At 34.1% G+C, this 23,487-nt stretch overlaps 3 protein-coding genes and 1 pseudogene across 4 annotated transcripts in view; 1 reads left to right on the top strand and 3 right to left on the bottom strand.

Moving 5' to 3' along the window:
* LOC125663561 (receptor-type tyrosine-protein phosphatase alpha-like) overlaps positions 1 to 23,487 on the bottom strand; it is a 90,362-nt gene that overhangs the window by 61,847 nt on the left and 5,028 nt on the right. The window contains exon 6 of the mRNA XM_056163851.1: positions 23,307 to 23,447. Coding sequence (XP_056019826.1) covers positions 23,307 to 23,447 — 141 coding nt within the window. The remainder of the gene's footprint in view (positions 1 to 23,306; positions 23,448 to 23,487) is intronic.
* Positions 589 to 2,369, top strand: LOC125661296 (P2X purinoceptor 7-like). The gene is made up of 4 exons (XM_056163877.1): positions 589 to 841; positions 1,143 to 1,319; positions 1,507 to 1,746; positions 1,862 to 2,369. Exons 1-4 carry the CDS (start codon positions 830 to 832, stop codon positions 2,123 to 2,125), a joined length of 693 nt encoding a protein of 230 aa, XP_056019852.1. The 5' UTR covers positions 589 to 829; the 3' UTR covers positions 2,126 to 2,369.
* LOC130054329 (uncharacterized) lies at positions 2,815 to 9,796 on the bottom strand (annotated as a pseudogene).
* On the bottom strand, positions 18,667 to 22,933 carry LOC125669333 (uncharacterized). 2 transcript variants are annotated; one of them, XM_056163895.1, is made up of 4 exons: positions 22,794 to 22,933; positions 20,005 to 20,136; positions 18,927 to 19,041; positions 18,667 to 18,844 (listed from the first exon to the last, which is right to left on the bottom strand). In XM_056163895.1, exons 2-4 carry the CDS (start codon positions 20,027 to 20,029, stop codon positions 18,679 to 18,681), a joined length of 306 nt encoding a protein of 101 aa, XP_056019870.1. In that variant the 5' UTR covers positions 20,030 to 20,136; positions 22,794 to 22,933; the 3' UTR covers positions 18,667 to 18,678. The 2 variants fall into 2 exon arrangements, with proteins under 2 accessions (XP_056019870.1, XP_056019871.1); XM_056163896.1 differs by lacking the exon at positions 22,794 to 22,933 and having other exon boundaries at positions 20,005 to 21,132.

Consider the following 23,487-nt stretch of genomic DNA (forward strand, 5'->3'; position numbering starts at 1 on the left):
AAAACATTCTCCCTTCTATTTTTATATTGCTAAAACACATGCAAAAACACTTGATCAACAAAGTATTTGCGATTTAACTCACACGAGTCATTTCACGTAAGTGGATTTCGTATCAGATGGTCTATATCTAGGTACTGCAAAGTTTGTTCATAATTAAAAAGTTTAGATGCAATAGTGGAAGTATATTTATAGAAAAAATAGGGTGTAGATGTGACAGACTCATATTATACATGTATATTGTATAATATGATGGGTATATGTATAAAGAATCAGTTCATTGAATAAAATGCTTAGGCAAGGTAATGTAATTTAAACATGCAGTCAAACATAAGAATTTGGTCACTTTCCCAGTGAAATGGCCTGGGGTATATAATTATATTTTAGCCAAATGTCCCTTGTGTCTTTTAATTTCATTGGTGTTTTAGTTTGTCTTATGTCATTGGATTGGTCTTGGAGATTTTCCCTCCAAGAGTTCTGTTCTTTGTGGTCAGTCTTTATTCAGTTTTTGAAGAAGATAGTTGATTTCAGTAGATCTGACATATTTTGACAATTAGACATAGACCGACATTTTTCCTCTTGAATGGTAAGTTAAAGCTGTATGGTCCGAATTCCGACTAATTTTGTCCACCTTGTAAAAACACTTTTAAACTATCGTACGTACGTATTTATGGGGCTATACGACAGGTTAAACATCATTTCACCTGTTTTAACCAGAATTATTTGATTTTAAATCGATGTTTACAAACAACTGTATCTCGGCCATTTCTTATGCATATTCAGAAGATAAATCATGTGACAATCACGTGACTAGTTCAGACTTCAACGAAACATGGATACAGAGGTAAGATCACCAGTAATATGATTCGCGTAAAGTTGTGTATTCTGATACTATATCGCATTTGACGATATCCAGATTGCAGTCATGATAAATATTGTGTTAAACAATATGAATAAAGGTAATTAAATAACGAGAATCCAAGTTCTTTCCACTTTGCTGTTTGATAGAATCGCGCGAATATCAAGAGGCCCCAAAGGGGTATACTCAAAACGGCAAGATACGAACGTTATAATGCCAGTAAATCTTTTCTAAAGTGTGTATTTATATTTTTTTTTCTTTTGATATACTTTGAATGCAATTCAAGTCAACTTCTTCAACTGGTGCTGATTCCCCTGTAAAAGGTAGAGGAAGGCCTAGAGGACGCGGCCGCGGCCGTGGCCGTGGTCGTGGTAGAGGAAGGCCAGCAGCAAGAAGAGGCAGGTCAAACAGAAAAGAGGAGGAAGTTCTCCAACATACGGAGCAAAGAACAGAAATTGCGAAGGTTAGTAGTGAATATCAAATTTGTGCATTTCAATGATCGAGTATCAAATTATATTGAGCAAAACAGCATGATGCAAATGCAATTAATGTGCACGTTATATGCACGATATCTATTTCTCTCTCTCTATATATATGTTATAAAATTATATATACATATATATAATGCAATATATATATATATATTGTAGAGATATGTGCAGAACCTCACCCATGAGGCATGTCAGCAAATGCTCATTGAAGTAGCATCCAGATCAGCAAGTCTAATTTTGGACATAATTGACAAGTCAAGACCTGGAGCCCCTGGTCAGCCTACATCTGTACCCGACGTACCATCCTGGTGTACCTGTAACCGCTGTCGGAACATGCCTACAGAGGAAGAAAAGATCTGCTGTGGCAGAAGTCCCGAACAGTGCACAACCCTTTTGCCAGTATGTACCTTGCCACTAAATTAATATACATCTCTTCCTTCTATGTACAAGTTAGATTTTTGATCAGATTCTTATTTTGCAGTGTTGTATGAATTGATATATACATTGTATTTAGGATTTCCATGTTCTGTGTCTTGATGAGGCTGTCCTTGCCCTGGCCCGCCTGTATAGAGAAGATGTGTTAGCTTTGCCAGCTGATGATGATTACAACAGGGGGAACAGGTACTCTGCATACAGACAGTACATCCTTTGGACTTATGGAAAGCTTGGAGCAGGACATAGAAAAGTCATTCCAAGCTGTTGTGTTTGGAAAATACGCAACAAATACCCAGAACCCTCAGGACAATATGTGGGTTTTGTCCAAGGAAGACTAAATTAATCTTGGGTAAAAAAAAACGAAACAAACAAACAACAACGAATCAGTGTGTGCATTAGAATTGATATTCAGGGGCAAGATCAAATGTTCAATGTCTTTCAAGAAACAATATTCACATACTTTTCATTTAGACCCTACTACATCCATGTGTAAACTAAAGTATCTAAACTGATTTTCAATTACAAATACTAAGCATGGTATAAATAACATTCTATGTACCCTTTCTACTGTTTATTCACACCGTGTATATGTAATCTTTAAAAGTATATGTACCTTAAAAAAGTAGAATTGACCCCTCCCCCCATCATAAAATTAATGGAATTTGACCCCACCCACCCCCTCCCACAGGAATTTTAATTGTTTTCTTTCTATATCAATTTCTTAGATCTTGCCCCTTAAATAACTTTATTGTATCAACATATTGCTAATATAGAAAAATCAAATTTCACAAGACGCATTTTCATAAAAAATGTCAGTAAGCTTAATTTCTTTCCAGTCTACCGGTATACAATGCACTGAAATTGGCCCTATAATTATGATTAGTTACAAAGTACTAGACATATTTTCTTCCACATCTCCAAAATAAATGATCAAAATACAAACCATAGTAAAAGGCATCGAAGATGGAGAGAAATACACAAGAATTTGTGGACTGCAATGCACTAATGGATCAAATTAACACCACTGATTAATAAAATCTGAACCTTTAATCCTAAATGACAACATGGATTGTACACTAAACTTAGTTCACCAAAATTAATCTGTTTATTATAGAGCAATAATATGTAATTGCTTCCATGCCATTTTAAACAATTGCAGCTTATATTACATGTATTTAGAGATTTTTGTAGTTTATATCACCAGTGTATATCCCATTTTGACTTGATCTGTAACCCTTTCCCACATTGCCATTCTTTATTGTCAATTTGTATTTGCATTATTATACATAAATAAGGTAATCAAGTTATCTTGATTGCAGAAATGTCCCTATAATTCTCAATGGAAGTGTCACTTAGAACATTTTCAACAAAAAAATTTAACCTTGGTAAAGCTCGAACTTGTATACAAGATTCATCATTGTAAGCACACAAGAAAACAATTTGCATTGAACTGCATAATTTGGCATATGGCTACCCACTCTTCATAATAATGCACGAGTATTTATTCACAATACACAGAAGCAAGTAAGAGATAATCAAAAAAATCTGAAAGTACTTTCACTATATACACATGTACCATTTGAGCCCCAATTGACAACCTGACCACCTGGTGATGGGGTAGGGACTTTTAAAATTTGATAAACAGCTACATGCTTCTTATAACCATGCAAACATGCACAGAATTAAAACTGACACACATGTAGTTTCACTAAATACCAATCTGGTTCCCAACCAAGTGCTGGAGATTGGGAGCCATGAAATTTTTATACAAAAATCTTTGCTCATTATAGATAATGGACAGATTTCCTTATTTAAAACATATCTTTAAAACATTTAGGATTTGACACCCCTCAGGCCACAGTGGTGCAGTGACAAAGAAATAAACAGTTATAAAACCCCTTACCCTTAATAAGTCTCATATCAAATTAAATGAAATATGGCTACATGTATGTACTTACTGATGAGAAGTCAAATAATTAAAAATGCCCAACAGACAATGACTACATATTAAACAACAGACAGCTACCAAATTCCTTGGTTTTTGGTCAATCATTTTGGTTAAGACAACATAAAGAGTAGCTAACTATCAATGGAATACTAGTATAAGGTTTGTTATCAATGGGAATAATGGTGCAGTTTATGTTCATAATTTTGTAGAAACACGTGATCATGTTTATCATAATGAATTAGTTTCAGTTCGAGGAAATTCTTTCTTCATATCTTAAAAAACTATGGACAAGAATATCTACTTAAACACATCCTTAACACATTTGGAGAGAAAAAAGTATATGTATATTGATTTTATATGGTAAGGAAACCAATCACATCTGTACAGATTTGAAAAAAGAAATGATACAGTATGTGCAATGATATATCACAGTTCATTCAATATAGTTTACAATGTACATTTAAACAGTTTCATTATTTGGACTCGTATGTATCATATATACATGTACAATGACAATAAACTGTGATGAACTAAAATATATTTGCCTTACATGTGTAATATCCATTGAAACATTTAGCTGCCTTTACAAAAAAGAAAACGTTTATTTAATCTACTTAAATCTTGATTTTTTCTGGGAAACAAGTTCTGCTGTTGGAGGTGGAGACTTTGGGGCAATGGTTTTGGAAATCCGTCGAGGGTCTGTTGCTGATAATTCTGCAGGATGATGCATCCCTCTATCAGACTCCAAACGCATTTTTAGAGCTCTTTCAAAAAGTTCGTCAATATGGGCATAAGTCTTGTTTTGCTTTCGCTCCACAGTTGTCCACCTCCCCGACTTCTTTGAAAAAGTCCTTTGATATCTAAAATAGAAAATATGAAATATAATCAAAGACTAAGTGACCAGTTGTGTGCAAAGCTAAAGCTACAGTGTAGATATTGCCATGGCAAGCATCAGAAGTGGACTCTCCTTTGTCACATTTCGGAATTACATGTATTTAAAGGAGACTCAATCTTGATAAGGAATCCACTGATTTAAGTTCATGTATGTTATTTACAATTCAAATCCTGCAGGGAGAGCCACAAAAAGTATGGACAACTATGAATGCATGCATGCAAAGGCTGATAATTAACAATACACAAATAACAAAGTTATCAAAATTAGAGAATGATATACCAGAAAATGGACCTTCACCTTTATGAAATAACTTGGAATATTCCTTAAATATAATATCAATAAAATTCACTAAATAGCTATAAAAAGAGGCTGGAAATCCTGTACATGTTATGCTTTCATAAAATCGTCTCGATATGACATTGTAAAGCACATTGCCCGGAAGGGTGTTTGTGAAGCTAAACCAGATAAGATAGAATAATGAACTAATTGTTACAGAAATAAACTTATAAGTACTAACAAAATCTTTACCTGATACTTCCATCTTTATTTGTAGCTGTTGGCAAATCAACACTATGGTTGTAGTCTAATGCAGCCAATACATTCCTTGCCCTATAGACTGGTGGCGAATAAGAAATTCTCTTTGTTGCATACATCAATATGTGGTTGTTGAAAATCTCCAAGTTTGATGTACTTCTGTTGAAAAATTCAGATTAAATTTAGGAAGATTATCTTTATAGTTCATTAAACCTCATTATCTTGAATTCAATGGGGCCAGGGGAAAAATTCAGAGATATTCAAAAGTTTGAGGTATAGTCGTTAAAATACATTAAGAAAAAAAAATGTAGTTGGGACCTCCAACTCACTTTGACATATCAATGGTATTCGAAATGTTGATCATATGTTCAAGATACTGAAGTTGAACTGAATATGAAAACGGTAAACAAAGAGAGGCCCACAGGCCTTATTAGTCACAGGGGATTATTTAAAAGTATCACTAGCCCCAATGGATACAAAATCTATATTTTGCTTGCTCTGTATATCTAATCCAATTTCTAATATTCAGCAGCAACATATGGTACAACAAGGAAACACAAATGTCCCCATACTGATGAACAACATTATATGTAATATATATGAAAGACTAACATTATGTGACTATTTTGGACCTGCCCTGGAGTCAAATACCATGGTTGCGAAATTCCCAATCCGAATTATGCATTAGTTTTTATGTAGTACCACCAAAATGAAGAACTCGTTCGAATAAAAGGATCAATACATTTCATTACCATTTCTGTCCCCACCATGATACCAAACCCCAACCTCTGGGATCATGTAAAAGTTTGGTGAGGAGCTATCTCCTTCTTTTTATATCCATTACGAATCAGTTTGGTATTAATAGCACTTAAGAAAATGTCATTGAAATATCTTGCACATAACCACTATATGCCAAGTTTGGCCAAACGCTGACGTCAGAACCTCTTCCCCATGGAAAATTTTGGTAGACACCTTCCTACTATACATGATTTATGCCCCTGCCACTATTCGAGGAGCATATTGTTTTTGTAACATTTGCTTTTCTGTATGTCCAAAACTTAAAGCGTACTCATAACTTTTGTTGAATTCTCATATTTCATTTGTGCATTCCTTGTGAAACAACCTTTTTTTTTGGTACCAAAGAGGTTAACCCCCTGACCTTGAAATATGACCTACTTTAAGAAGAACAAACATAGGCAATGTCTTCTGAACTGTTCAAGGTATGAATCTCATATTTTGTAAATAGACTGCTTTTCACGTGCTCTTTCATTTAATACCATGATCTTTGAACTGGAGTTTGACTCCAATGTCAACTTTTGTTTTAGTACTTAAAGTTTTTGACCTTGTTTATAGTCCTGTGTTGCCACCAGGGGCGTGTTTCACAAACAAATCTTGTTCTTACAGATGTGTGGTTGTAGAGAAGACAATTCTAAATTGGTTAATTACTGACAATTTTTGCCACGCCCCTAAGACACCTTGATGCAGGAATGCTAAAATTTAAAATCTATGCCCCCCCCCCCTCCCTGTCCCAAAGATGCTTCATACCAAATTTAACAATAATTGGAAGGGTAGTTATTGAGAGAAAAATTGAATGTTTCATTGTTAACGGACGACACATACAGACCAATAGCAATAGGTCACCTGTGATACTCAGGTGACCTGAAAATGACTAGCAAGAATAAAAAAAGCAGTGCATTTTTGCAGTACATGTATATACCTGAAATTTAGAAAGTAGTGGACATTATTCAGGAAGCGTTTGTCTAGAACAACTTTTGTCAAGGCAGCATGAGCAGAGCTTCCCTTGTCCAGCCATTTCTTATCTCGTTCTGTCTCTTCAAGGTCACCATGAAAACATGATCCCGGTGCCAAACTTCCATAGGATAATGCCCACTAATATTCGTTATGGACATGATGCAGAACTCCAACCCACACATCCTGTGTAAAAACAATTGTGATGAAAGAAAACAATCTTTATAACCTCACATAAATGGAAATATATCTATCTATAGTTTGATATAATTTCTTCAATCCATTGAAGATTTACAAACTGAGAAAAGCCCAATCAGATTTAAAAGAAAAATTTATTTATCACTTACAAGGAACTCTTCATAGGTGCTGGCAACTTTGCAGCAATGCCAAAAGTGATTCACAATATCTTGGCTCCATGCCAACAAGTCTTTGTTCGATTTTTCTTGGCCTGCCTACAATGATGTGAATTTAACATAACTGATACATGTAGCACTTTTATTTTAAAAATAATTCACAATATCTAAATAGCAAGATACAATTATGATCATTTTGAAACCACCTTACCGCAATTATTTTCTTCCCCAAATTCTTAGCAGCATGCCATATGTCATGGGAATGCTTTATCGCAGGATACTGTCTCTCTGAATACATAATAAAGTTTGATGAGGATTGTCCTCTGTATCAGTATTAGTTACATGAAATACATGTAATTATTATTACTCAAGAAAAGCAGTGGGTGTATCTGGAACATTTACTTACTCATCAATGCCCCAATCTGTAAATGTGCATCAGTAACAACTTCGGTAACCTGGTTACTTTGTTTAACATCTTCCAGTGCTCTTTGAAAGCCGGCCTTTTCAAGATTCGTACTCTTTCTTCCAGTCTCTCTCTTGTCAAGAGTTTCCAAGGCCACTATCTTTTTGCTGTCATTCTCCATCATTGTGTAGGTACAATACTGAGCACAATGCCCAGGACTGTCCATACGCCCATCTCCTTTACAAGAAGAAAACAAGTAGCTACATGTACATCAAGAATAATCCACTGATAAATGATAGCCAACATGTATAATCTATTCAATTATTTAAGGTAGTTCACTACCCTAAAGTTTATACTCTTTATGACACTACGTTACAAGATAGCGATTTAAATGTTTTGTGAAAATATTTGTATCGATCGATTTCAGTGTTGACAAAAAAGTAGTCAATATGAGTATTGATTGGCCGGTGGTCATACTGGTTAAAACCGGTCAATACTGGTCAATTGAAGATTATTTGGTCATTATAGTCTGTGTTATTTATTTTAAATGTTTAAGTGACCATTATGGTAAATACTGTAATTCATAACATGCACTATCAGTATATAATATACTTATAAGTCATAATATTAGATAAATAATGTACAAATGACTCTGTTGAATTGGGGAAGATGTGAAAGTTTCTGTTCAAATTCCATAGTTTAACAAGAACTACCTATAAGTATTGTTTCATCAATCTTCATTTTAACTGTTGAATAAACATTTGAGGGGGGAAGGTGTTGGTGATGTTTTCATAACAATAACAGGCACACTGGTCATCTCTGGTCCCAGCCTATGCTTATTAACACCTGTCAACTCTGCTTCCTGTGCTTAGGTAATGTCCAGCTACCTTTCATTCTTAATCTGTCCAGGTACATGTAGTAAAAGGTCTGTCTCCAATCGTCAAGCTATGCTATAGAACTGTGACCCTCTGGTAGGTACTGAAGATATTTCGGTCAGTTTCAGCAAACCAAATATATTAAACTTATGAAATTACATTTGATTATCTAATGAAAAATATTAATCAACAATTGATCCATATAACGAAAAGACTTAATTTATCTTTATCTTTGCAAGAAATGTACAAAAATAGGAAAATGGACAGTTTAAATCACTATTGACCACTTGGGGAGTATTGACCGGGATGGTTAAAACTACTGGTTAAAACCGAGGGCGGTTTTGACCGCCCAATCCTGATCGATTTGTTGTCCATCATCGTAGCTCAGTGGTTAAAGCATTCGGCTGGTGAACCGCAGACCTCGGGTTCAAATCAGAGAGAGTCTATGTATTGAAATATTTTTTTGAAAATCATGTTTTTATCCAAACTTGCATATTTTCGGTCTTTTTGGCATATATTCTTATTATGTATCATCATATATTTTATGATAAAATGAATTCATACTGATTTGAGAAACTAATTCAGGGTGTAGTGAGCCACCTTAAAATTATTTTGTAACTTACCCAGTAGTACTAAATTCTTGTCACCAAGATCAGCCCTTATACTCTCTTGATGTGTTTCCCACTTCTCATCAATGGCTGGAACAAGGTAACTCCTCTGTATACGTGTAAAGGATGACTGGCTGGGGAAATGAAGATCGAGGAACTTTGCCATTAGTGCCACCTTACTGAAATTGTTCCCAGAGAAAAGAATTGCAGCTGATATCATCAAATCTCCACTGTGAAGTCCTTTGTTGAGCACTGGTTGAGAACACCATCTATGTCTAATGTGTGCATTTGCGCAGGACTTTAAAAGTAAAAACAAGGATTTTCTCAATATCACATTCACTCCTATTTTTTTTTTTTTATAAAGGATAATACATTCCAATGAAATCAATCAACTTTGATTGACAAAAATCTGTAAATTGCATGTGCTTGTAAAATAAATTATTCCAACAATAATTGAATAAATATCAAGTACATACCCAAACAATGTACATGGCAGATGCGACATACTTTGTAGAAAGTTTCAATGTTTCGGAGCATCCTTTCACTATGCATTTATCATTTATCTTTGTGGAAGCTAACTGCAGAAGCTGCTCTTCATATGCAATCACTTTATCTGCTTTCAAAACGGATTCAGATTCTGTCATTGATGATATTTAGGTGATGCCTGGGCCGGTGAAGTTTTCTCCTGATTCAACTTCCATATCTGTATTCTCTATATCAAGGACCATGTCACCACCAGCTACATCTTCAATATCTGTATTCTCTTCCCTGTTAATTTTGAACAAGATAATTAGGTGAAATATTTCATCTAAGGTTAAAGAATATGAAGCAGAGATTAAAAAGAAGGAACCTCTCCTGATTGGCAAGCTCTAACAACACTTTTATATATAAATCATCTAGTATTTGTGAGATTTCTAATGCTAATTGTGTGCTTATCTGCTTATGACATACATTCATGCACAAATATAAAAACACATACATAGAGATCTCTATTACATACATTTCACACCGATAGGGGCTTTTTCAATGCATACAGCTGTGAAATTTGCACTACAATTAATCTATATAACTTTTATGAACTTCAAATAGATTGCCATACCCCAAGGTCACATCAAATTCTGGTACATAATCGTCGTCATGCATATCTTCTTCCTCGTCATAATCCTTGGTAACACTAATACTTAAACTGTATAACAAAAAGTAATAATAAATAAATAAGTCATCAATTCGAAGTATTCAAATTCTAAGTCAAGGATTACAAATTTCCATATTATTGACAGATCTCTTTGAAATCATAAAAAGCACATCAGTAAAATATGAAGAACTAGGGAAATTACTTGGATATACATTTGATTTTTTAAAAGACAAGACATTATCTCATTTGCATAGTCTGTTGTTACTTTGAATGCTGTTTGACATGTTTCATACCAATTGTTAGGCCTTTTTCCCCCATACTTATTGAGTAAAGATTCATCTTTTACCATATCAATATAGTGGGCTTATGTTAGATGTGAGTGGTCAAATAGGGGAGCTTACTCCAACTAGGTACCTACTATTTCCAGAGTATGTGTATGCTTTGTTTTCAATTTTGTATTCTTTGTAATTAATGAATATGATAACTAATCATTGTCTTCTTTTTCAACTATCTTAAATCAAACTTTTGCAGTTTAGCTGGAAAGGGGATGGGAGTGATAGCAGAACATGTTATGTTCAATGAAATACCTGAATGGGTCTATGAAGGAGGATGACAGTGCTTTTTTCTGAAATGTAACATGGCTGCTTGTTGGCTGATCCCCAAAGGATTTTTCCATTTCTTCTATTCCTGACACTGCTGTTTCCGTGCTACGGATTTCAAAGAATTTAAATATTAAAAGTTTGTAGATGAAAGATGAAAAAATATATTTATCATCTTGATTACACAGTCTAAGGATAAATTAAATCATGAAAACTACATGAAATTTCTCAAGAATTAAGAATTTGCATCATATCCAAACATGCATGTATGTAAAATGCAACTACATAAAACAGACAAACAGAGAAAGCAGTTCTAATAATATCCACCTTTCACTGTCTTTACTGCCTGTGTCTGTACAGGAAATCTCAGACACTGTAAATTCTGGACCTGTTGGCAAGCCCTGTTTTGCAGGAGTTGACATACGTCTAGTACGGCCTTCATAGTGCTTGCTGAATAAAATAAATTTATCTTTGTTAATGTACTTTGTTAATGTATTTCACTTCAGCAATGCAACATGTTTACACATCATATAGGCCTATAAAAAGAAACTAAACCTTTCCCAAGATGTAGTCTACCATCTTCACTCGTATATATATGTAGGTTATAGATCAAAGTTTTGTAACTTAATTTTATATTTTCAATTGTAATATACAACTTTTGCATTATGATAATTACAACTTGATAAATCTCTAATTGGCAAATTCGAAATTTGATGCATATGCCAAGAATAATTACCAAATCAGCCCTATTCAATGTATACATATTAACAGCCGGGGCGCAGAGATAATTTATCCCTTCGTGGGCCCCACAACTTACTACAGAAAAGTTAGCTTTCATCTTCCCGAAATCACAGAGACGGAAAACATCTGTAGTACACATTCAATATCTTGCCAATATCTTTTTCGTTTCAATGCACTCAACACACTGTAACTGACTAGAAATAGCGTTTACATCGCATGGGCCGAGGTCGCAAACTTACTGTTGCCTGAGGAGAACGCCTGCAAGTTGTGGGTTTGATTGTAGGCCAAGTGCAACACGAAGCCGATTCCATTCTTCTAGATGGTGTCCTATAGAAATTCTTTGTTGACTGCGTCGTTTTTCAGATTCTTTCCTCTTTTTCTTCCGTGCTGACTCCGTCAAACTTGGACGACCGCGTTTTCTCTTACCGGACTCCATGCTTCTCTGTTTACATCGAAATGATACGCATGCGCAAAGTTCCCAACACGGAAGCCTCCTGGCGGCAAATTTTATTATATATGTACCACATTTATTTACATTATAAATAATCTTGGTACTGTTTTCTTTTATACGCAGATGTTTTTAAGCATATAATTAAGGGAAAGTTAATAACTTTTAACATTATTTCAGCTGCATTAAAATATTTCTATACATTTATGACGGATGAACATCGGACCATACAGCTTTAATAATTTATTACTAATGCTAAACTATTCTATAATTCCTTTACTAAATGTTAAATCTGTAATTTTGCATAAAATTCCTTTTGTTGCCACATTCCTGGAATAAATGATCAGTGAGAGTGAGACTTATATAATGTAAATATCTGTGATAGTAATGTATATGATTCGTCTCACTTTGATATTATTTTAAAGTAAAAGTATGTTTCATGACTTACAAGATATTGTACATATCATAATTAATTTATAGATCAGACCAGTTTGGTGTCATCTGTAAATATTGTTCACTCGAGCCTATTCCCATAGAATGGTATGCTCACCAAATGGTTTTTATTTAATTCAATAATACATAATGTTAATACATATTATAATGATAATTATTGTAAAGTTTTATGATGAAGTTAAAGTCTATAGGACTTGGGAGATTTAATATGTGATGTATACAGGTATATAGTTATCTTCCTTGATATAGATCACCCATGTAATGCTATAATTGTATATTGGTTGTACATCAGTAATTATGTGAAATTATAGTATTCATGTTTTATATGGCATATTACTTAAAATTGTTAAACATTGTTGTTATAGGGTTTCATCATTGGACAATTCGTGCATTGGTAATGCCTGAATAAACGTCTTGTCGAGAACCCAAACAGGTGTTCCTGTTATTACTTTAAGGGATAACTTCATCATAAAACTTTACAATAATTATCATTATAATATGTATTAACATTATTATTGAATTAAATAAAAACCATTTGGTGAGCATACCATTCTTTGGGAATAGGCTCGAGTGAACAATATTTACATATGACACCAAACTGGTCTGATCTATAAATTAATTATGATATGTACAATATCTTGTAAGTCATGAAACATACTTTTACTTTAAAATAATATCAAAGTGAGACGAATCATATACATTACTATCACAGATATTTACATTATATAAGTCTCACTCTCACTGATCATTTATTCCAGGAATGTGGCAACAAAAGGAATTTTATGCAAAATTACAGATTTAACATTTAGTAAAGGAATTATAGAATAGTTTAGCATTAGTAATAAATTATTAACTTACCATTCAAGAGGAAAAAATGTCGGTCTATGTCTAATTGTCAAAATATGTCAGATCTACTGAAATCAACTCTCTTCTTCAAAAACTGAATAAAGACTGACCACAAAGAACAGAACTCTTGGAGGGAAAATCTCCAAGACCAATCCAATGACATAAGACAAACTAAAACACCAATGAAATTAAAAGACACAAGGGACATTTGGCCAAAATATAATTATATACCCCAAACCATTACACTGGGAAAGTGACCAAATTTTTATGCTTGACTGCATGTTTAAATTATATTACTTTGCCTAAGCATTTTATTCAATGAACTGATTCTTTATACATATACCCATCATATTATACAATATACATGTATAATATGAGTCTGTCACATAGACATGAACTTGAAATGTGTTTGAATACAAGACTGAACTCGTTTATGACAAAGAATGTTGCTTATGTTCACGGCATCTATTACGTTGTTTGTAAATTTGAGTTTAAGGAGATTGGCAACATCCATGATCATATAATTCAGTCTATATTCAGGTGTTGAAAAATCCAAGTACAGACAAGCTATGGGTTCTTCAATTAAGGTATGTGATACTCTCAATGGAACAGAGTAAAGTTTTGTGTGGATACAATGTGGACCTAATTGTCTGTTGACGTAAGGTAAAGGTGAATCAAGGGTGACATTATTATGCTTGGTCTTTTGTATATCGTTCATGACGGCGTTATCATCTTGCGAATTGGAAAAGAGTCCCATCAAATTCATGTTATTTCCTTGTGGACTAGTCAGATTTCCTACATCATGTACATAATCATTGCATCCATATGGAAATGTAGTACCCAGAGTCCTGATCCAGTGATCTTCTCGTTATCTACGAAAAGGGGTACTTAATGTTAGATTGTTTGTATCATGATAAATATTTTCTAGAATCCTAACCTTCATCGACAAGATTGAGGGGTTTGGGGAATTAAAATACTTGTAAAGAAGTTGGTTACCATAATTATTTATTTGAAATATGTGTACCTATATTCTTTTATTAAGTGAACCTTTAGTTTCTTCCACATAGATTAATTAAGCTACATATATTACACTCAGTATTAAAAGATTTTCGTGTCAAAATTTTTGATAGAGAAACTACGTCTGGTGAAATTATTACAAATTGAATTTCTAGTGATCATAATATCATCAGTTTTACAATTTTTTACGAAACATTTTAAGATCGAGCACATGAGATCCGAAAAGGAATCTTCAAAAAAGACCTCTTAAGGAACATGACAGTCTTTAATTTGGGTATATGAATTTTCGTTTCTGTAGAAAAGCTGACAATCTGATGACTGTACATACGATAAAACTTTCATATTTCAAAGGATAATCCGTGGAACCCCAACAAATCTGTCAGAGCATGTGCCCAATATAGACTTCACAGAGTGACACTTTTCTATACTGGGCGACCCGTCAGCCAGTATTGTCTCGTTATTGTTTATATTTATGAAAGAACATGTATCGAACGACATGTTCCATGATTAAATGGAAGGTGAATATAACATGTGATATCTACATATCTGTTAGTAAAGAATACTTTTAATAGGAGTTGTCCTTTTATATCAAGGTTTTCAAAATCAAATGCAATAACAAATAACCTAACAGTTCAGTATTTGAGGAGAATAATTAGTTTCTTCCTTTAATAAACCCGCAAACGTTGCAGGTAAATCCGAAGAATCCTCACACATACATATATTATTGATAGCATAGTATACATGTATAATAAACAGGTGCAGTAAATATAAAGCACAATATCCTATAACTAATTGGTTTACGACACAATAGCGCCAATGTCAGAACTTCTGCGGAGTTCCTAGGAGAAAGATCGTAGAAATTTGAACCCAGAATAGTCTATGAGGAAGATGGATCTTCAGCTTTCGAGCACACTCGTGGAGGTTTTATAACTGAGTATACATCAATACTGGTTCAATATTTCTTGATATTAGTTGATGCTACAGGATTTCAACAGTCTCGTTTAAAGTATACATTTCGCAAACTTTATGATTTTTGTCATGTTATAATTTGCCAACACAACCTGCCATTAGCTGGTTGCTTCGAGATACCAATTTACTCGAATGTCATTCTAATATTTAAAAACAGAGAAGCTAATATTGTATTAACTTTATAAAAAGAATAAACAAATCAAGTTTATATAAACCCTAAATCTAGTTGAGTTCTGAGGTAACATTTGGTGGTTAATATTGTCATGCCGAATGAAAAGGTGAAGATAACAAACAGTGATAAATCTCATAAATTCTATAAAGAATACAAAATAGAAAGTTGGGCAAACACAGGTCCCTGAATATACCAGAGTTGGGATCAGGTGCCTAGGAGAGTAAGCATCAGCTGTCAATCAGTCACACCCTCCGTGAGCACTATATCTTTATCAGGTAAACGGAGCAATTTGTAGTCAGAATCAATGTGCAAAGAACGACCTAACAATTGGTATGAAACAAATCAGATACATTTTACCAAATGGCAGGTTGTGTAGACAAACTAGATCATCATAGTTACTATATAATTTGTTGAAATGATGACTTTTAACGAGGCTGTTGAAACCCACATGACATCGACTTGTTTGTCAGTAGTCTGCCTCGATTTAAAATCATACGGAGAGCAAGCCCTTTTGTATCGAAATACTTAAGAGATATGAACACCATATGCAGGTGATAATGGAATATTTAAGAAATAATCATTGCGTTTTCCCGCATGTTGAAGGATAACCCCTGAGCTTGAGAAATATACTAAAATATAAAAGCTGAGGCGTCAGTCTCATAAGAATATAAACACAGGTCAGTTAAGAAAGGAGCACAATTCGTGACTGTGGGTAGGCCTGATCACTGAAGATTATGAAGAGGAACCCAACATTTATTTAATTTGAAATCCAAAGTATGTGTACATGGAATCAAAGTTTTATTTAACAAAGGAAGTTTTTGGATTGCTGATCACTAGATATCAGTATTTCCTTTTTCCATTTTTGTTGAGGAAGCAACTCTCTACGATGGAAAAAGTATACTTTTTAATCTATTGTGATTAATGGTCGATTAAATTGGGGAAAATTCAATTTCAACTTTTTAGAATCCAAAAATGCCTCATTATTGCAACTGTTGTTTAGAAGAACTTGTCTTTATTTCCACATTTGCTTCTATTTCCCTTTCAAAAGATGAAATTCTTCAATATTACGATTCAGTTTTAAATACATCCAATATGCTCATGAATGAGACGAATGAATTTGAGTTATCGTACCTATCCTGGATTCAAAAGGTTCACAGAAACCCTGACAAACAGAGACATATTGCAAGATCCAGTAATGTTCTATCAACACTTACGAACAATTCAATTTAACGTACGGTGATCATTCTCATGGAACCCATAAAGAATACAAAATTAATCGAACGGACCCCTAAAAACACCAGAGGTAGGATCAGGTTCCTATGAGAAGAAAACATTCCCTGTTGACCGATCACATCCACCGTGAGTCCTACTTTACTCCTCATGAAAATATTGATTAACTATTGTAAAGGAGACTTGGAGTGCCACAAACGAGGTTTTACGTGGCAACTTTTTGTATTTCTAACCTGATTTTCATGAGAGATAAATCGTCAATGCCAAACAATCCCTAATATGATAAACAATCCATGATTCTTTACTTTTCATGGTTGCTGGTCCCTTGTAAAAGTTCATCAAGTGAAAGATAAAGATAACAATGATTGATTGAGGTTTTATGCCGTTTTGGCAATTTTCCAGCAATTTTACGGCGGTAGAACAATGATCAATCTCGAACAATGATCAATCTCATAACTCCTATAAGCAATACACAATAGATAGTTGGGCAAACACAGACCCCTGGACACACCAGAGGTAGGATCGGGTGCCTAGAATGAGTAAGCATCCCATGTCGACCGATCATACTCGCCATGAGCCCTACATCTTGGTCAGATAAACAAAGTTATCCGTAGTCAAAATCAGTGAGCCAACAGATCGGTCCAACAATCGGTATGAAACACGTCAGACAACATTTGATCCAATAATAGGTTGTATTGGCAAATTAGATTGTTATAACTACCATAGAATTTGTGAAATGCTGACTTTATACGAGACCATTGAAACCCCTGTACCATCAACTTGTTTGTGAGTAGCTTGCCTCGATTTAAAAACTTATCATACGCAAGCTCTTACGTATCGAATTACTTGAAAGATTTAAACACCATATGAAGGTAATAATGGAATATTGCTACATAATTATGGGAAGTTGACGATGGAGAAGTTGAGATCATCGCGTTTGTCATCAAGTTGATTTGTAAGTTTGCTGTTAATGTCTACTTTCAATAAAACATCTAGTTATGACACAGAAGTGGATGACTCTGTGGTGTTTTTTATTTCGAGTTGACAGGGATATATCGAATCGAAATATGAATGAAAGATATTGTTATTGATTAATGAAACGTCGTCGATATATCACAGGAAGATATTTTTTCATCTCACCTACATGTAGAAGTTTTTGAATAAATTCTGCTTCATATGAGAAAATGTCATGGGCAAATAATGTTTCATATCAATGTACCTTTTATACCACATTAAAGAATAATAAGTAGGTATTATCATCCATTCTTTTTTAATTGTTAATTAATTGTACATATATATTTCAAGTTATGATGTTTTCCATCTTCTCTGCATCTGTGGATTAGTGTAATTTATCATTATTTAGATAAATCCCTTTAATCCATTGGCAGGCGTGACAACTTCTGTGATTTTATTCAACTTTACATCTTTTGGTGACTATATGTATCAATGATACATTATAGCTATCTTGGGTGAGTGAGGAAAAGTTGCAATGGTTTGAAAACGACAGAAAAGGCATTGCTTCTTCATATTTATTGCCGATGCAAACAGATATTAGGTATTCTCTACAATCTATGATCTTTCCTCGATCGATCGAGACCGGACTTAAGATTTATTAACGTCCTTAAAATATAAAACGGAAACGAACGAAAATTTTAGTAATCGATTTTTGGGATTCCGGATTCCTCCCTTGTGTAAATATAGAATAGAGAAGGTCAATTCGTGACGAGTCCCTGTACTACAACATAGAATACGCGTTACTTATTAATAGTAATACATATATTATTTCATAGAAAAGTAAGTAGCAAATGCAGAAAGAGTTTTGGTATTTATGAATCGTTCAATTATATTCATATCAAAATGAAATATCAATAAAAATCATCATCATGAAAACGAGAAGAATCAGTTTAATTCAAAATACATTTTATAAACGATCTCTTAATGACAGATTTTGGTATGAACTATCATTGGGCATGTTGAGTTCCTGATACTGGTGTATATCGTTATTGCTGACCTGTGATGGCGGTGATATTTCGGAACTAGAGATATAATCAGGGGAACGCTTCTCTTGTTTTCTGTTATAGAGTAGCCTAAAATGTAATAGAATTGATATGAATTACATAGGATTTATGGACTCATGCAGAATATTCATAACCCACAAACATATTTTACCTTAATAATATAACAATGACAACGACCAGGCTAAAGTTGATAACCAGTGAGATAGACAAGGCTGCGATGTATGCATCCGGGGTACTATACTCATCATCATTGACAATAGATGCCTCTGAAAGAAAACAATATTCAAATTTTAAATTCATTATTACTTCCGATCACTAGATAATATGAAATATTTGTGATAGAGGGCAATTTGCGTAAAATTTTAGTGATTCTGGATAGTTGTTTGGGGATGTTTTAGAAAATGTTTTATATTTTGGATTATTATGCGGTAACTACATTTCACATGTAAATACTGAAAATGACCCACAACAGCTAAGAAAAAAAATACAGATCAGCAGATAAATTCGTTGTGAATACAACTGAAAAACAGTACTGTTTTAACTACGTTAAAAAGATCTGAAAAGGTATAAGCGATGATAAACCTCGGCTTCAATTTAAAGTAACAGATGTCATTAAATATTTGTCATACCGCGCGTATAACCGTATCTACAGTCTACAAACCTTCCTTCAAATTCAGAGTTATAAATATCTCCAGACGTTAATTACATTTGGAACAACGCAGAATTCTTCTCTTGTGTATCAGGGTAGCCAAAACTGTCAACGGCATGGTTAATAAAAGCATATGGTATATTGAATTTACTTACACAGGTATGTATGCTAAAAATAGCACATCCTGTCAATTAGATGAAAATTGTATTTAGTAATGTACCATTGGTACACCCCAGTGTGTGAGTAATTTTACGCACTATTTCATTTGTATGTATTGAAGTGGTAAGTTAAGGAGGTAAAGGTAAATATGTAACTTATATATTCACAAGGCATGGTTTTATTTAGAAAAATAACTTTTATTCCCATTGTGATTGCTAGTTCACGAAGGAAGGAGGAGGCTTAAAACGTTTATTATCGTAACATTTAATGCAGAGAGTGTAAAAGTTGTAAGGCTTGATCCAGGCAGCATTGATGTCATGATTTGTATCTCAAAAACATAGGTAATAGGACTTTACAAAAGCTTTAAACATTTCAGTAGATAGATTAAATAATTGTTTATAGATATGAGTTCGTCACTTACTTTCATTACAGCCAGGGGACTCCATGGACCCAGAGGAACAAGTGCAGGATCCGCCAACATTATCACAAAAGCCTATGCAGTTCTGAGAACAATTCTTGGAACAGTTTATTCAATATGTTCCTATGTCACATGCTTAAATACATAAAAGACAGCTAGTCTCAGTTAATGAAAAAGAAGCAATACTATGTTATACGCATATTATTGATTCGCCATTAACAGGTTTTGTCTTCTATTTGCATTTCTGCACTAGGTTTTCAAACTTATCGCAGTGCCTGATTTGCCCACCATATTTTGCAAAAACTAGCACTGTATATTTTCTTAATGAACATTGCTGGATCCAGTAAGTGCTCTACTAAGCCCCTATCTTTGCTCCTCACGAAAATATTAACAGCTGTGAAGGAGAAGCTTCAAACTTACTGTGCGACTACATATGCCAGAAGTGGTGTTAATCAAATGCGGATTCTAAAATATTCTAAAGAACTTTTAGTAAACTTGAAATCGCAAAACTTCCCCCAAATCAATAACATCAAAACTTATGACTTTTTTCACACTATACACGACCATTCCTTACGATAAATTGAAGACTAGACTTTTTGGCATCATAGACAGTTGCTTCTAAGGGGTCTCCGTGGCATAGTGGTTAGAGCATCACGCTCAAAATCACACGGCCTCTCACCTCTGTCGGCGTAGGTTCGAATCCCGCTCGCGCCGGTAAGTGAGAAAGTTTCCCAGTTTACCTTCGGAAGGTCGGTGGTCTCTTCCCAGGTACATTGTATCTGGGTACTCTCTTCCAACAATAAAAACTGGGCGCCACCACATAACTGAAAAATTGTTGAGTGTGGCGGAAAAAATCAATCAATGAATCTTCAGCAAAAATGAAAAAAAGAAATATTTATATCTGGTAATCAGTCATCCTAAAACTTACTTTGTTAAATACCACTCTGAAGTTGAAATAAAAAAAAATATGCTAGAGTTCCTCATTAACAATGTCTTCTTGATCTTTGGTGATAAGGTCTTCCAACAGTCTGTTGGAATTCCAATGGGCACAAATTGTGCTTCTTTGTTAGCTGACATGTTTTTATATTCATACGAAGCAGAATTTATTCTAAAACGTATACCCGAGAGAGAAAAATTATTGTTGTGGCCTTCAATTCAACCTTTAGATATATCGACGACGTTTTCTCTATTAACAATATTAACTTTCATTCATATGTCGATTCGATATATCCTTGTGAGTTCGAAATATCACTGTTTGTTATCTTCACCTTTCATAAAAGACACCACATATGACTCCACTTCTACTTCATACTTAGAAAGTATTTTGATTTCGATCCAGCATACGAATACCTGTATGCCAAGTGAATCTTGTCAAGTCAAAGTCAACCATTTGTCATTTTACTACCATGTTTTATTTAAATTCTTTCTATTGTTTTATTATTTCCTTTATAGCTCATGTAGGTCTTGTATTAATATATCATCATTGATTATTAGCACAAACATTGTACAGTGCATCAAACTATAGGTAATTATGCGTTTTATAAATAAATAAAATAATAATAACAATAATGTGAAATGTTTTCTGATAATAAGTAGATATTAAAGGCAAGCTAACAGCTCAAATTTATGACAGACGGGGTGATTTCAGCTTCTCTATCGCCAAAGTCCCATATTTATGTAGCAATATTTCATTATCACCTGCATAGGGTATGTATATCTCCCAACTGATTCGATACACAATAGCTTGTGCTGTGTATAGTTAAGTTTTAAATCGAGGCAAGCTACTGACAAGCAAGTTGATGGTACAGGTTTTCAACAGTTTCGATTGAAGTCAGCATTTTGCAAATTCTATGGTCGATATGACGATCTAGTTCGTCAATACAACCTATCATTGGGTCTAATGCTGTCTTACATGTTTCATATCGATTGTTAGGCCTTTCTTGACACACTGATTTTTCTTACGGATAAATCCCTTTACCTGATCAAGATATAGGACTCACAGCGGGTGTCACTGGTCGACAGAGGATGCTTATTCCTCCTAGTCACATGATCCCAGCTCTGGTGTGACCAGGGGTTCTTGTTTGCCCAACTATCGATTTTGTATTGCTTATAGGAGTTATGAGATTGATCACTGTTCGTTATCTTCACCTTACATGTATATGTGTGTAAAATGTGAAAATCAATCAATGCTTAAGGTGAAGTTAAAGAATAATCAGTGATCAATGTCTTAAACTTTATAAAGAATACAAAATTTAGAGCAGGGAAACGCGGACCCCTGGGAGCAATTGAGGTGGGATAGAATTTCTAGAAGGAGTAAGTATCCCCTGCTGATCGATAAACAGCGTCATCCGTAGTAAAACTCAATATGTAAAGAACAGCCTCAATTGGTATGAAATGAATCAGATAGCATTCAATCTAATGAGAAGCTGTATTTGCAAAACAAAATAATTATAACGACCATAAAATTTACAAAATGTTGACGTTAAACGAGACTGTTAAACCCCCTGTAACTTCAAACTATTTGTCAGAAGCCAGTCTCGGTTTAACATATATCATAGGAAGAACAGGCTCTTCCCTATCGAGTCAGTTGACTTCCAAACACCATGCATAATATGCTGATGATTCACTTTCAAAGTATCAGTTAATTTCCTAACCACTCTATTCTCTATCAATTATAATAGAAAGTCGGTTCATCTCTAGCCTAAGTCAAAAACCTAGAAAAATTTAACTAACTCAAGAAATTTGAAAAGAATTATTCAAATATATCAAATCACTTAAGAATGAATACCTACTTTCCTGACATATACTTCCCTGGAATCCATCGTCACATCCATGTTCACAATGTCCGTCTCTATGGTTACAATGATTACTTTCAGATCGGCAATGGGGACTGCATTTCCCTAAACAATTCAATCCGTATCGACCAACTGAACATACTATAAATGATAAACATGATTATTTATTATTTCTCAATATCAAGAAATATTATCCACAGTTAGTAAAGTATATCTAAGACAAAATTCATTGATGATAACAATTGCAAGTAATTACCATCCACTATATGATTGAAAAAATATTGGTATTTATTTATTCTACCTTATCGAATTTAAACGAACAAACATGCTTTCGAAATGAAATCTTTAATTATCGTGGTAGGTGCAATCATTTTAACTGAAGGATTAATAGTATAATAGAACGAGCCCTAGTGGACAAACAAAACTCACATACAAGTATGAATTTTACTTTATCAAACCTAGAAATAACAGATATTCCGCCTATACAGAAATGTTTATGGAACATCTCACCTTTGTCACAGAGTTCCCCGGTATATCCTGGATTACAGCCTCCATCACATATTCCTGTTGTTCTGTTACAGGGGAGGTAACTCAGACACTGTCCACTACAGTTATACACACAATCTGGACCGTATGATTCTGCAGGACACTCTGGTAAAGTACGATTGTCTCGGAATATTTAATATCTTCA

The sequence above is a fragment of the Ostrea edulis genome, chromosome 4, assembly GCF_947568905.1.
Source record: "Ostrea edulis chromosome 4, xbOstEdul1.1, whole genome shotgun sequence".
Lineage (NCBI taxonomy): Eukaryota > Metazoa > Mollusca > Bivalvia > Ostreida > Ostreidae > Ostrea > Ostrea edulis.